Source organism: Phaenicophaeus curvirostris, chromosome 9, assembly GCF_032191515.1.
Source record: "Phaenicophaeus curvirostris isolate KB17595 chromosome 9, BPBGC_Pcur_1.0, whole genome shotgun sequence".
In the NCBI taxonomy this organism is placed as follows: domain Eukaryota; kingdom Metazoa; phylum Chordata; class Aves; order Cuculiformes; family Cuculidae; genus Phaenicophaeus; species Phaenicophaeus curvirostris.
In genome coordinates this window covers 27,373,365-27,388,307 of record NC_091400.1, presented here as the reverse complement: position 1 = coordinate 27,388,307, position 14,943 = coordinate 27,373,365, and the positions used below count along the sequence as shown (strand labels likewise).

The following is a 14,943-nucleotide window of genomic DNA, read 5'->3' as shown; positions in this document are numbered from 1 at the left end:
CAATCTCTATTTTCCTAGAGGTAATGACAGAAAATTATAAATTTTAATGACATTAATAATCTAAAGAACCAAAAGACATTTCCAGAAAGCACATCCCTGAGAAAACTGGAGGATTAAACTGAATGGCAATTAGGACAAGGATGCTGACAGAGACAAACTACAGATTTACGTGGAATTTTTGCATTAGGATCAATACCATTTGTTAGGTTATTCTAATTCCTCTCTATGTGCTATGGACATCTACAAAGGGATAGTTGCTCACTTCTTGATAATCCAGAAAATGTCCTTCTACTAGCTGGTTTTTAAAACGTTTGCAACAGCTTACCCTATAGAGAGATTTATTTAACATTATGGTGGTCTCTGCATCGCACATGAATAGACACACACGCATATATAAAGGTTAATCCTTTCAGGAAAGGGCACAATCCATTTTTCATAGCACAGAAAATGTTCTAATACAAGTCTGCATGACCATCTGTCCAACTCCTATCCTCGTTGTCTTCCCACACATCCAACAGTACCTCACTTCTCTTCCTTTTACCTGATGCTCCTAAAATCTCTACAAGGATGTATCTATAATTTAACTGAATTAGCTCTGTTTCTAGATCTAAAGACTCTGCACTGGGTGTCTAGAATATTTCTTAGGTTGTAGCAAGTGCCTAAAGAGTAGAAGATCCTCCGATTTAATAACATATTATTATATACTAAAATCTAATTATCTCAGAAAAAAAATGAAAAGCACACAAAATGACAGCGATCAAAAGCTGGACAAACACCCCCATCACTACTGATTATGTTGTGGATTTCACTGATAAAACAACTCATCAAAGGTCATCTAAACTTGCTAATGGCTGACAAAGACTGGTTGTGTACAATTCAGCAGCACTAGAATTAGGTCAAGACTGACACCTACAAAATTTTTTGAGCAGAATGCAGGTAGCCATGCAGTGCAATTTCATATATATGCATGCCTTTCAAGCACATATAAGAAAATTGTACATTTTTGTGAAAATAAATAAATAAATGAAAATCCCACGGTGTCAAAGACGGAGATGAAGCAATGGAAAGAAGCAAGACTTCTTTGGGCAATTAATTATAAATATAGAGTACTTGGAATAAAATTGGAAATAATTGTAATCGCAAATTGTTAAGTTTTGCACTGAAATGTATAGTTCGGTAAATTTTAGGAAATTTCTGACCCTGTGTTCCTTGTATTTCTATTAAAATTTTTTCCTTTTTTTTTTAGTCTGTTCATTTTTTTATATACTTTGAAAAGAGCTTATAGTGTTTACCTTACTTGTATTTGTAAGCTATCTTTAAAAAGTCTGTATTTTTTAAATAAAAACAATGGCATGGGAAACTGTAGAAGATTTAGTAATTTTTTGTTATTAGAGTAAATGCAAACATCATTACACAGACAGACGCTTTAAAAAACCACAATCTTTTGGCACTTCTATACGCACAGAAAGACTGAACAGAATTCCAGTGTATCAGACAGTTCTTGTTTATCCATGTAAAAATGAAGCCATAATAATTTGCACAGGCCTGTGGGTCTAACTATTCATCACCAAAGTGCATATAACCTAGAAATTTCTAGAAAAAAAAGAAAAATACTTTCCAAACAAAAGTGAGGACCAAACCCTGCATTGATAAGGGATCTTTCTTCTGAAGTCATAAGTTTCCCCAAGATTGCTAAGGAAATATTTTTCATCATGCATTATCTAACACCTTTCTACATGCTACCCTTGGGGAAGACAGAAGTTTGCTGAGATAGACTTTATCTGATAATTACTATTCTTCTGTCCGCTCATTTTTCTCAGTCTTTGAAAAATATTTTATAGATGAAAACAAGAAAGAAGCGCCCAGATGATAGCTGAAAAGCCATTTGATTCTCATGTCAAGAGCATGAGTAACTATGGATATCCTGAGCATGTATGATGTGATGAAAGGAAAGAAAATTGCTGTTGGCAGAAGCAATGGAGCTGCAAGATAGAAATGCAAAACACATCACACCAGGACAGAGATGCTGGGACACTTTCTCGTCCATCATGTAAGAAATCGCCTAGTTAAACAATGGTGAAGTGAGACCTATGAAAGCAGCAGAAATAAAAGGATTGAACTAGGGCCCAGAAAAGAATTAGCAGGAATATGTTTTGAGTGAGTGCTCTGAAAGGGGAAAGGAAAAAGCACCAATAATATTTTCTGTACTTTTTCTGATCATCTAGGTTGATTTTGAGGAAGTTTTATTAATCAGTTGAAGATCTAGGAATTCACCTGCTGGCAGCAACACCAGCATCATTTGGAAAGTGTCATCTGTCCAAAAAGGAAAAACAAGGTCAACTGCTGACTAAAATCTTTGACTCACATTCAAGCAATGTGGACAACATCATCTCAACATAGTTTCCTAGGTCCCTTGGCACTCTGACTTTCTGTCTAAGGCATCTCACCACCGATGAAATGTATACTATTGCTATATTTCCAAATCTTTTTATTACCTCTCCCACAGAAATAACAAGACCTTTTCTTCCTACTTCACTCCTCCTTTCTGCTTCTCCTTGACTATGAGGGCTTCTTCTGACAGTTACTATTGTAGTTGAGAAGAATTTAACCAAATACTTTACAGCTGTAATTGCTGTAGTAGTTTCTCTGTTCTTACAACCTCCAACTTTTCCAAATCAGGATCTTTTCTGTGGTTTGAAATGAGAAAATATCCAAAAGCACCCTTTTCTGGATGTTAATTAGATTTTAATTTTATTTTTCATTTAAAGCTTACAAGAAATACAGCTGTCTTCTAACCACTAAATACTTTCCTATAGATTTGGAATCTCTATAATACACTGTTTCTATAACTACATGTTATTTAGTTTAGTGTTCTTATTAAAAACAATTTTTCACCAATAAGAAAATGGTCTTGGACTTTTTAAAATGCATTTCTGATTAGCACTGTACATAAGAAGCAAATCTAAGCTATTAACGATTTTTTTAAAAGCCCTAGTTGTTAAGTTCAGGTTAGTACAAGAAGATTAACTGGCTTACTACATTCTATCAATAAAAAAGCATCTCGGACTTCGCAAGAGCCGTTAGGGGCATAACTTACCTTTCTGCTACCCACCCTGCAGTATTGCCACATCGGTTGTTTGGTTGATTTGTTTGTTTTTGTTTTTTAAACAGGATTAATAACAGATTTTTTTTTAATAAGCTTTGTTTTTTCTTAGTAATAAAGACATGAGCCCCTATTCAACCCTAGTTTCAACCTAATCTGAACCACATTAAACTACATGTCGAATTGCGCAATACAGAAATGCAGTCACCCACAGTGCAGCCCACATGAATTCACACAGAAATTGGGAAGTCTATTAGTGTATCTACCAGAACAATCAAGAGTATGATTCCTCCTTGCTTTCCAAAGTGCAATTCTGGAAATTTTACAGTAGTTCAAGAAAAAATGCAATGGGAGAGTGCATACCACTGTTATTTTGAAAAATAACTAAGTGTTACTGAATTAGCAAGAACTCCTGCATCCTTTGAGTGCCCTGACATAACAAATACACACATGGATTGGTACTTGACCTACAAGGAGGATTTCCCCCCAACCCTTTCCTAAGGAGTATCTGATCATTTAGATAGTAAGGAACTAACATGAAATTCCCACTAGTTGTCCCCATTATTCCCATGGCTTCAGTTTGAAAATTTAGAAGTGAATATTGTTTGATTTTCACCATTTGTTATTCCATATAGTACAGAATGTGGTACTTTTACAACTAAAAAATTATGGTAATGAGAAGTTATTTTGTGTTAATAACAAATACCCATTTTTATTTGATCCGATGAGCGTTAAACCAAATCAATGAGAATCAATTCAATGGAAAAGCAAAAAAATGAATACTGTAGAAGCTCTCACCTTCAGTTTTCAGACTAATTTATTACATGTCAAAATTAAATCTATTTTTCCAGGATTGAAAGGGCCAGCAATTCATTACTAGGCATCTTTCTATCAAAACTACATAAAATTACAATGTACTCCTCCATTTCAAAATGACTGATACCAAGAAATTCAATGCTACATTCACAACTGGCCAAGTGAAATCACTGGGGCTACCCCCAGGGTGGACTGGCTGACAGAATCTAATCAAATGCAATCACTTTAGCTTGCTCAGAAGTAGGCAGAGAAGGATAGAGCTCCACACTGATTGGAAACAAATATAAGTCACAGTTCCCACAAATTTCGTGTTTGTCAGAAAAAGTGTGGAATAAATGATTTGATCTGAAGTTTACACAGTGACTATTTGTAAAAACCATCACTGCCATACACGTATTGAGAAAACATACGTGGAAAGACCCAGAACAGAAGGCGTAGATCAGATAACATCCACTGGTGTTCATGATACAGTTGTATTTGTCTTTGCAAACTGATATCGGAAAATATTTAGCAGACTTACATAATGTAAGACGCTGAAAAACTAAGAACAAAAAACAATAGCAGACAAGGTATGAAGACAGAAGAGAGTAACTGAGTTGTACCTATTCATTACCATATCTAGATCATAAACTATTTCCCAATGGTCAATCTAATTTTTAGTGCAAAAGATTAAATTGCATTTCCTTTAACTTTACAGAGTGAACATGTGATCATATTCTTCTTTTAATTATATCTGTTCTGCTGCTACACCCTCATTCCATCTTTTGAGATTCAAAGGAGAGAAACCTGCTTTTTCAACCTGTCCTCATGGGTCATACTTTACTGAACTGGTACCACACTAGGTGCTCTCCTCTGGATTTTCAAAATCATTAATCATTCCACATTCTCTTGACTTGTTTCAAAGCATCTTGCCCAAAACTCGAAGTACTTTTACAACAATCGTTTACATTGTTACACCTTTACACTCTTCCTTAGATCTTTATTTTCCACCGCTTTTTCCTCTCTGATTTCAAGTTCTGCAAAGATAACGCAGTGGCACCATAACAATATCTTATTATGACTTCATCTTCCCAGACCTCTACAGTTCTTTTGCCACCCTTTACTCATCATATTACCTTTGTACTACTTGTTCTACTACTAGTTCCCTAAACTTCTGAAATTGGACAATCTTTTTATTGAGGTCCATTACCCTTCCATCACTTCCACATTATTTATCTTCTGATTTCTTTAGCCACAACAAAATCTGAACTGACAGCTGCCTTAACTTTTAAGCATGTAGGAATAATGTTGTCAATTATAGGAAATTGTGAGGCCTTATCTGTGTACCAACATTGCTTTTTCAGCTGCCAGGGAAATTAAAATACTCCATTATTTCAATTTCTTGTCTTTGGGGCACTTCTGTCAAAAAATGCATTTTCAAAAAAAGTTTTTCTCAGCGTATGCCTTTTGTGTATTTCCACACAGCTACTGAACAAGCTTGACCCTTGCCTCTCCTTAGCTTCAGAGCAAGTATGTATGTTTTGGACACATAATGCCTCCTCCCTACCTGTCCTTCATGAAAAATTATCTTCTATGTCAACCAGTAGCTCTGTGCTTTGTCCTACCAAGCCTTACAACTGTCAATTAAACTTCCGAATAGCGGTGAAAGTTTGTTGAAAAAGAAATTAAAGGAAGGATGTAATAATGGTGAAACAACTAATTCAAGTTATCAGTCACATTCAGCACCCATTCCATTTCCATGAAGAGTGATTGATTGCTTTGTGTACTTTAATGATTTACATGCAAAAATAATGAATGTTTTAAAACTTGGAATTAGAATGAAATATATTAATATGACAGAATAAAATACTTGTGTTTAATTTGGATTTTTTTTTTCCAAATTCCAGTTTTGCAGCACAACTTCTTTCATCTTTTCTCTCCCCTTGGAATGGAGAAAACTTCAAAACCATGAAATGTGCCACAAAAAGGGAAGCATGGTTTCTAGTGCTATTTATACCCCTAGACCTACTACTGCTGCTGCTAACAAAAAAAGCAGATGCAGACTCCTTGAGCATTGCTTCTAGTACAACCACATACAAATTCAGTTTCAAGTATCACTGTCCTGCCTCTCCCACAGACATCTGCCCGGGGCAATGCACAGTGTTTTCTCTGAACAGGCAGAAAAAATGAAGAGGAGAATGAAAAATGTCAGGAGGAATCGACAGAAATGATTGATATCAGGCACCAAAGAGAATGAAATGTAAGAGAAAAATAAAAATATGAAGAAAAACAGGAAAAATGACAGGAAATAGACACCCCCAAAAATGAGGACATCTACAACTGTACCACTCATGCCACAAGAAGAAATAGCACACAACCATCAAAGCTGGTAGATCCTTTTTATCAACACTTAACAGCATAAACAGCAAAGTTAAAAGCAGAACATCACATATGCTCTAACAGATATTCTTTAGGGTCAAAACTGTTGGCCATTGGTAACTCCCAACACAGTCAATGGTAATAAAACATTCTGGACTATTCTGGAGACAAAGCTAAGCAGGGACTCGCCATTGCTCTGGAGCTGTTTGCTTTTGCAAGGATTTATACAGAAATAACAAATATTCTTACTTTTAAATGCCACCTGGCACATTTAACCCAGAATTCTGGTAGAATCACTACTTAAACAAATGCAAAGAATGATTTAGTATTTCTAGACGAATAAAAGTGAAGATGATTAAATATAAATCTAAATGGGAGAGGATATTTAGAAATGCATTTCTTTTTCTCCCTCAGATCTCCACTATTTGGACAGCTCTGCAAGTTTGAAACACAAGATGCCTGAAATGAGAAAGGCAGACATACTTACAAATACATATATTTAAAACAGTAAGGTTTTTATGACTTTTTCTGAGAAGAGGACATATGAGGGCACAATATTACCTGTGAAAACCAGTCCCTGTGTATTCTTTTATTCTGGAAGACATGCTGTATAATGTTTCAGGCTTCCAACCCCACGCAATGAATTCAACTCCCAATCCAACTGCCTTTTTCTAAAGATGACCGAGTTCTTTTGCGCCACCTATGGCATCCAAACTGAACACGGCATAGAGACCTGGGTTACTGGACATTAGAAAACTGCAGGATCTTGACCATACAGCTCTGCAATTTGAGACCAAATCTAATATCCCACATTTTTGCATCCGCTATGTAATAAGCTTACTAGCCATATAATTTTAATTTAGCTCATCACAAGCTTAGCGGTGTTGCTTACCTAGCAAAATCAAAGTGATAAAATATGCTCAAACTTAAAAACTTAACTTCTATACTGCTGTATAGGACAGAAGCACAAGGGGGGAATAAAATCAACCCAAAATATACTCAAAGTATTTATTGGATTTTCAACACAGAGACGGTAAAGTAGATTTAATTCAAGGAAGGCAATAATAATTTTTTTTTCTTGAGAAAATACCATACTTAATATAGATAAATATAATAATACCATTCTTAATATAGAACAATCAGTCCATTTGCTTGATGAGAGGTGGGAGACAGGGTAGGTTGTGAGAAGGTGCTCAGGATCAGTAGACATCAGTAGTCTAACCTATCCCAGGCCCCTAAAGTATACCCTGAAGTGAGAAAGGTCTGAAGAGCCTGTTTGCAATCCAATGCTCTTCATACAAGCAACCTCAATGGAAATAATTGTTGCTGTGTTACTGCCCCTTCAGGTCAGGTATCCCTAAAATCCTTTTTCCCTGTAATGGGATCATTAGGTCACACAGACCAGAGGGCGAACAGAAAAGCGTAGGATCCTAAATCTGCCTGGAAGGAAAACGGAATTTGGTCTGTTTACAGAATGGACTACATCAGGCTTCCCACTCATGTGGAATTATATCAAAAAGACCTGATTTGACTGTTGGGAATTAATTCTGTTCTGCAAATCACAGCACCAATCAACAAGACAAGGAATACTGTATTTTCCATCAAGTACCCATGCAGTTCTCACTGATACCAACTGGAAACGTGTACATGGAAAGCATAATCAGTCTGTCCCCTTGCAAGCAGGGCAATATGCACACTATTAAATAAGAAGCAAGCCCCAGGGACCCTTGATATTTCTACAGATACATTCATGAGGATGTATCTTCTTTTCACGGTAGCTTTAAGCACACAAAGACCAACACTTTTCTGTAAACAAACAAAAAAAATGATAATGAAGACATTTCCTCCTCTTTTTGCCTGCAATGAGTTCTCCATAGTTTCATGAATTTGAAAAGCTTCTGCAATTGTCTGTTTGAATTTCATTGCATTTTGAGATATTTATAAGTATGTGCACTAACATTTTTCACAGAAATATTGACCTCTAGATTTATATTTTGGTAGCTTCCCTACACAGATTTTAACCATAAAAGAGAAAAAAATTAAAGTTTCCAAAACAGAAGCAGAACTAACACCCTGTCTGATGTGTTTGTGCATGTATGTACTGGTTTGTGGATGGTGCAGGTTTTTATTTGTGATGTTACAGATTCAGGCTTCATGAAGTGAGTTTTAACATCTGAATAATAATAGCAGCAATAACAAATTCATGAACTCTCCCTCTCTATAAATGTTTACAAAAATATGCACTGTATTATCTTTATATGAATATAAACTCTCTGGGCATCTTGTTGATATTTTGTAGTGTGTCATTATTGAAGCTGAGAAAACAGCAGGTACTTGCATGTAACAAGGACTAGAACGAATTTATAAAGCTTTTAGAAGCAGAGATTTCACTCGCTTTCCTTAACCCCTATTTAATTACAGGGTCTTTCTAATGCCACACAATACAATTTACAGTTACTATTAAAAGTAGTCTATCTAAAATTATTAGCTAGGTGCAAAGAAAGGAAGGAAAATTAACAAAGGAATTGGTTATTAAATTAGAGGCTATGAATTTATAGTATAAAAATAAAACAGTGAACAAGGTTCTTTTTAATATAGATATTTCACTATCTTTTAATGAGTCATTATTAAGACCACAAATATACAAAACAGTGCCATTTATCCTGAACAGTCGGTGATTTATAAATTTTTATATATGGTACAACATTTCAAGCTTTTCATTGCTTTTTAAATACGAGTCTGCATTGACTCCCATTAGGGCATCATGGTACTAGGGTAAAATAAATGATCATAGTAGCAGGACAGGATGCTATTTGCTGCGGAGAGGAAATATCACATTTTAAGTCTATCCTATCCTGGATCTCGGCCAAAATCCCAACACAATTCTGCACTAGAGCAAACCTGTGTGTCATGTAAATACATATTTGAACAAGCTAAGCCTGTTACTAGCCTCAGTCTCCTTTCCTGTCCTGGAACCTGACTGCAGGTTTCATAGAGACAGATACATGTATTTGAGGCTTCTTCTGAAATACTCTCTGCTACCTAAATAGCTAATGAAGTAGAGTCAGCATGAAGGTAAAAATAAAGTCTCCCAGCTACTATGAGGTATATTAGAAGCTTTATTCAGTATTCAACTTATGCCAATTCAATTGAGACCGAGAAGCAACGACAATATAAAGTTTACATCCTGCACCATTCAAAAGGCAAAAAAGCCTTTTGATGTATCAAAATATATGAAATGAAAGATGGTGATGAGTGAATGTACCAAGCTATGTTGTCTTTTTTTTACTTTCTTACCTCATTTACATAGACCCAGTGACTATCCTTTGATGCAAGGTTGGTTTCCACAGCCTACAAAAATAAAAAGAAATATAAAAATAAAAATAAATAAAATACGTCAAACATACTCCAGAAAGAACTTACATAAAAAGGTACTATAAAAACCATTTTGATTGCTTTCATTGCTATTGGCATTGTTTCAGTAGAGTTCTTTTAATCTCTTCCACTGATGCTTCGTAGAACAGCACCTTATTCATGGTGCTTACATTCCTGTGACTTCAGAATCTAAACCAAAGTACCCTGTACCATCAAGGTATTCTCTAGATGTACCACAAAAGCGTGTTGGAGCAAGGTGATGTATCAACATGAATAGAGGATCCTATGACAAACAACCACACACTGAACAAGCAGTTCATGAGATTTAACTTCCACACAATATATCTAACGCATGCGAGTACACTAGGGGTCTTTTCCATATATGTCCTGAAATACGTAGCCTCTGCCTCATCACAACTCTGTTTAACTGTCAGCTAACCTATTTAATGAAAAACACCACTCTGCAACTCTCAAGCGAAGTTCATATGAGTCATCCTCTCTTCATATTTACAGAAGACTCAAGAGAAAGATATGATTTGCATGGACAATTTTTCTGGCTTCCTGGTGCGGACTTCAATAACCATTATGTATTATAAAGCATAAGCCCATCTCATTGGACAGCGTATTTATCCATACACATATGACTTTCCTGGTTTGCTAAGATACTAACATTGGGAAGGATCATTAGCACAAACAGCACTGTTAGTACTGCAGACCTTAGTGGATGGATTTGGAAATATACAGAGAAGTTTTTATCTGCCTCTTTTGTTTGACACAGATAAGATCACTTTGAGATACTTTATAGTCTAATAAAGCAATACCAAGCATCAAGAGGTATACACTGTAGTGATAATGATATTGCTAATGTCCTACTTAACACATGGTTAACTAACTATTGTGGATTCATCTCACCTAATAAAAGAGGACAGTCCCAGCGCACATGTGTTTCAGGAGGCAGTTCATTACACAAAATTTTTAATATCCCTCCCTTCAATGACTTCTACTGTGTCAATATGGTTCCTTATATCCCACAACGGATAATCTTATCACTGGGTTTTAAATGACCCTATGAATCAACAAAATTAACCTGGTTAAAAAAAAAACAAATACAGATGAAAAATATACTTCCAGTTACTATTTTTTAACCTGGATAACTTCCACACCTTGTTCATTGTGTGTGGCCTCAAAAACAATTACACCAGTACTGTGGCATTGGGCTGGGCAGGAACATCACCAACCATCTTCCTCTCCGGAACACACCCGTATAATACATCTCTCAGATACTTCGCATCAGATCAGATGAATCACCTTTTCTCATGACACTGACTACAGATGACTGGTTCAGAATAAACACCCATGACTTATAAGGTCGCAGTGAGATGACAAGATATCCATCAATATAGGCAAAGGGAGTACTGCTACTCGATCCTAAATGCTAACAAAAAAGATGGCTAAGTAGACAACACCAACGTTTTTAACATTACTCTTAGATTCTACTGTGTTAAAGAAAAAAAAAGGACAAATTACTTGCCTAAGTAACTGTGCTTTAAAAACTTCACTCATTTTTGCAGCCTACACAAATCCAGCAGCAAATCGTAAGCAACACATATACCTCAATCTATTTCTCATGTCCACAAGGTGAAGCACTACTTCAAAGAGACAAAAATCCCAGAAGAGTTGCCGTAAAAAAAGACAAAAATCAACACAGACAGGGCACAGTATTTCTCATCATCATAATAAACAGCACTATGGGAAATTAACTATCCCTGGTGTCAAAGCAGACGAGAACCACTGGAGATGACACTTCTGACAAGATAATCCTCTCCTAAGCATGCAGTGAAAAATTGTCACCCATGGTAATTGTCTCCCTTGTGTTTCTTTTAAGCTGGCAGGAAAATTAAACTGACCACCTAACTGAAGAATTGCAGCTCTTAGGATATCTAGCAGTGATGAAAGTGAGGGCAAAAACTGGTAGATTTTCTCCCTGTTCACCTCTCTGACATATTCAGACAAAGCCAAAACAGCCAGGTGCTCTCACATAGAGAGGAAAAGCAAAGTGCTGCCAACATACAGCAAAGTGCAACTAAATAATGCTCAGGTGCAGAGTTATGGCATTGGCTACATTCTGTGATTTATCTGCAACAGCGAGCAATTTGTATGAATAAATTCTAGAGCCTGAGGAGATGCAAGAGCCAGGGAATTTGAAATGAATTGCTGTAACTCATTCTTCTGGGATCACATATCTGGGCCAAAGTTTTTAAAATGAGGTGCCTAAATTTAGGTTGCTAAGAGTTTATCTTTAGTCATCAGAGTGCTGGACCATTCAGTACCTCCTACAGAAGTCAATGGCTCTGAGCTCTGAAAGCCTGAAATGTACTTAGAAGTGTAAGCGTAGGTAGGCAAGTTTAATTATCTATAAATACCTTTTGTTTAGAGCTGCAATACATAGCACGGAGCATTATTCTAGCCCCAGATATGCTGAGGGGAAGCAGAAACTTCTTGCATTCTATGCTTTGAGTTTTGCACCATATTTACACACTTTCTGTCCTAAAGAATCCTAAAATGAATGACTAAAGGACATATCTTAGAGGTTTGAACCTTCTGATAGCATTGGTGTATTAGAAGTATATTTCCAGAAGTATGTGGAAGTAAGCAGCATGAAGAACAAGGTCCTAGAGATCTGTGATATCATAAGCAAATTTATTCGGAATTCTTACAGTAAGAAAAAAACCTCTATATGTTGGTAACTTATGGAGTTTCTTTTTCTATAAAGATGAAAAAGTATCAGCACCTGGGAGATTATGGTCACCGCTTTTTAATTATTAAAGCTGTTCAAGACTTTGCCATTTGTTTAAGCTTGTGCCTCCGTTGGTTCAAGAAAAAGCAGAGAAGTCTATAAAATATCCCAAATAATCTATTACAGCCCATGTTATAAATGCTCCCTATATATAAGGAAGCAAGCTTGGAATCTGTGTGATCACTGTGGCTGAGGAAATGCTCTGCCATCTCTTGGGGCAGGATTCATGTACTAAAGTAAGTAAGAGGCTTTTTCTGTGGAAAAAATATTAATACTGTTCAAAAAATTCTAGTTCTTTATATACTTTCAACATACACAGGGTCTGTTTGGCACTTGGGAGAGATGGTCAACAACATTTCTGTCAAACGGAAAATCTGCTTTTGAGATAAATAGCACACTGGAAATTAAAGATCATCCCTCTTTCCTTTATTTTCTCTTAGGCTAGCAAATAGCTTCCACAAATTTGGAAAAAGAGGAGGTTTTGAGACCATATGCCCTTCCTTCCTCCCCAACTGCAATTCAACAGCTAATTTTTAAAATGTAGACTCCAAACAACAGAATGCCAATTCACTCAGTGGATGCCTAGTAATGACAACATGTCAATGATATTATCAGAATCAGGCCAGACTGGGAAGACGGGGAGGGGAGCAGGGAATGCACAAACCCATTTATAATTTCTCAGTAGAAAGCAGTTGCAATAGAAATGAAATAGGGAGACACTGAAAATCAAACTACAAGCATTAAGATTTCAAATCTCATACCAACAATGATAAAAGACAAGAATAAGATGCTTCATGAAAAATTATTGAAGTTATTTTCATGTATATGGCTTTGTTTACTTTTTAGTGTATAACTTAAAATAATTTACTGCCAATAGTCTATGACATCGTTATTTTATTGGAATACAGTAGAGAACAAATATTTATATTGCCTTTACAAATAAGCGACTTGGTTCATTATTTGGTCTAAGAGCAGTTGCAGGATTAAAAGAAGTTAGGAAAGCAAGCAATAAATACTGCTATGTTCAGAAATAAAGCAATTCTGCAGGAAAAAAAAAGAACAGAAACAATCCTTTCCTGACCTTCTCCAAAAATCTGAAGCTGAAAACATTCCCAAGCATCTAATGGCCGACTAATAATAGGGAAGGCTCTTTTCCATGATACCTGACTGCTGTGCCAGGGTCAGCACCTTGGTATTAACAGCAAAAAGTGGGCTGTGTAGAAAGGGATGTAGTGATGAGCAGCCAGACCCAACAGAAGAGAGTGGTGAGCATTCAAATAGATGCAGGTAGACTGTGTTCCAGAGACAGCAGGATGCGTGGACGAGTCTAGGATGATGTGCCTCTGTGTTCAGGCAACAAACCTGTCGGCTCCTCGCTCTGTACCCAGGGGACAGGCAATAGGAATGCCTGGAAGCTCCATAATCAATCCCAGGATCCTAAAATGAAACGTCTTGCAAATGACAGATACAAAATGGCCTCTTTTGTCTACATTTTTGGAAACAAGGGCTGCCACTCTGAAATCTGTGGCATAAAAAAAAACAGGAGAGGGATATCAAAATAGTAAAGGGTATTTCTTGTGCATCCTTTACCTTAATGGTGAAGATAAAGAGCATTATAGCTTTCCAGGGCAGGGGCAAATAGAGGGTAAACTGGGGAGTTAACTGTTAGAAAATAATTTGGGAAGAGTATCCTAAGAAATACCAAAAGAAAATGAAACCAAAGTTGTCACCAGCCGATGATTAATGACAGCTGGCAGCAGAGAGCAGATACATCTGCCATGTGGCGAGTGCTCCATGGAGGCAAAGGCAGGTACTTCAGGAGCCCCAGGAGCCTGCTCCATTACAAAGCTCCTCCCTTTGCAGCTGTCTTCCAGTTTGTGATCCCACTGCAGACCCCTGCCCACCAGACTAATGGCCAGGGCCAGCCCCAGGATGCCTACGGCAGAGAGCCGGAGAGCTACCCATGAGCATCAAGAAAGAGCCTGCAGGAGACCCAAATGCCTTTCAGAGAGCAGGACAGCAGAGCATGAGGTTAGGAAATATCAAGGTCAAATTTATGACTAAGAAATAATGAAAAAAAATAAATTATATGCCTTTATCATGGGCAAATATCACAAATCTTTGGTTTTTCTGAGGTGATTTGTCATCTTTCCCTTCATGTTTCTAAAGTGTTCCCAGAATGACAGTGACAGAGAAAGCTCCTTTTTTTCCTTTTTCTTTATTTCTCTTTTTCCCTGTTTCGTTTTTGTTTGGGTTTTGGGTTTGTGTTTTTTTTGGATTTTTTTTTATTCATAATGAAGGTAGAAGTAAAGGAAGGCTTGAGGAAGTAATCATGCCTAAACCTCAGCTTTTTGCAAACCTTGAAAAAAGGCCTGCCCTCAGCCCTTACAATTCACTGCATTTGTCACTGGACAAGTTTCAAAAGAAAACTGTTTCCAGCTCCTATTGTCCCAAGCAAGGTTCTAACCAGGGACCTGCTTCCAAAAGCAGCTTT

General features: G+C 36.7%; 1 protein-coding gene across 4 annotated transcripts in view; it reads right to left on the bottom strand.

Annotated features, from left to right (window-relative positions):
* GRID1 (glutamate ionotropic receptor delta type subunit 1) overlaps positions 1–14,943 on the bottom strand; it is a 542,212-nt gene that overhangs the window by 121,947 nt on the left and 405,322 nt on the right. For all 4 annotated transcript variants that reach the window (XM_069863481.1, XM_069863482.1, XM_069863485.1 and 1 more), the window contains exon 5: positions 9,575–9,628. In XM_069863481.1, coding sequence (XP_069719582.1) covers positions 9,575–9,628 — 54 coding nt within the window. The remainder of the gene's footprint in view (positions 1–9,574; positions 9,629–14,943) is intronic.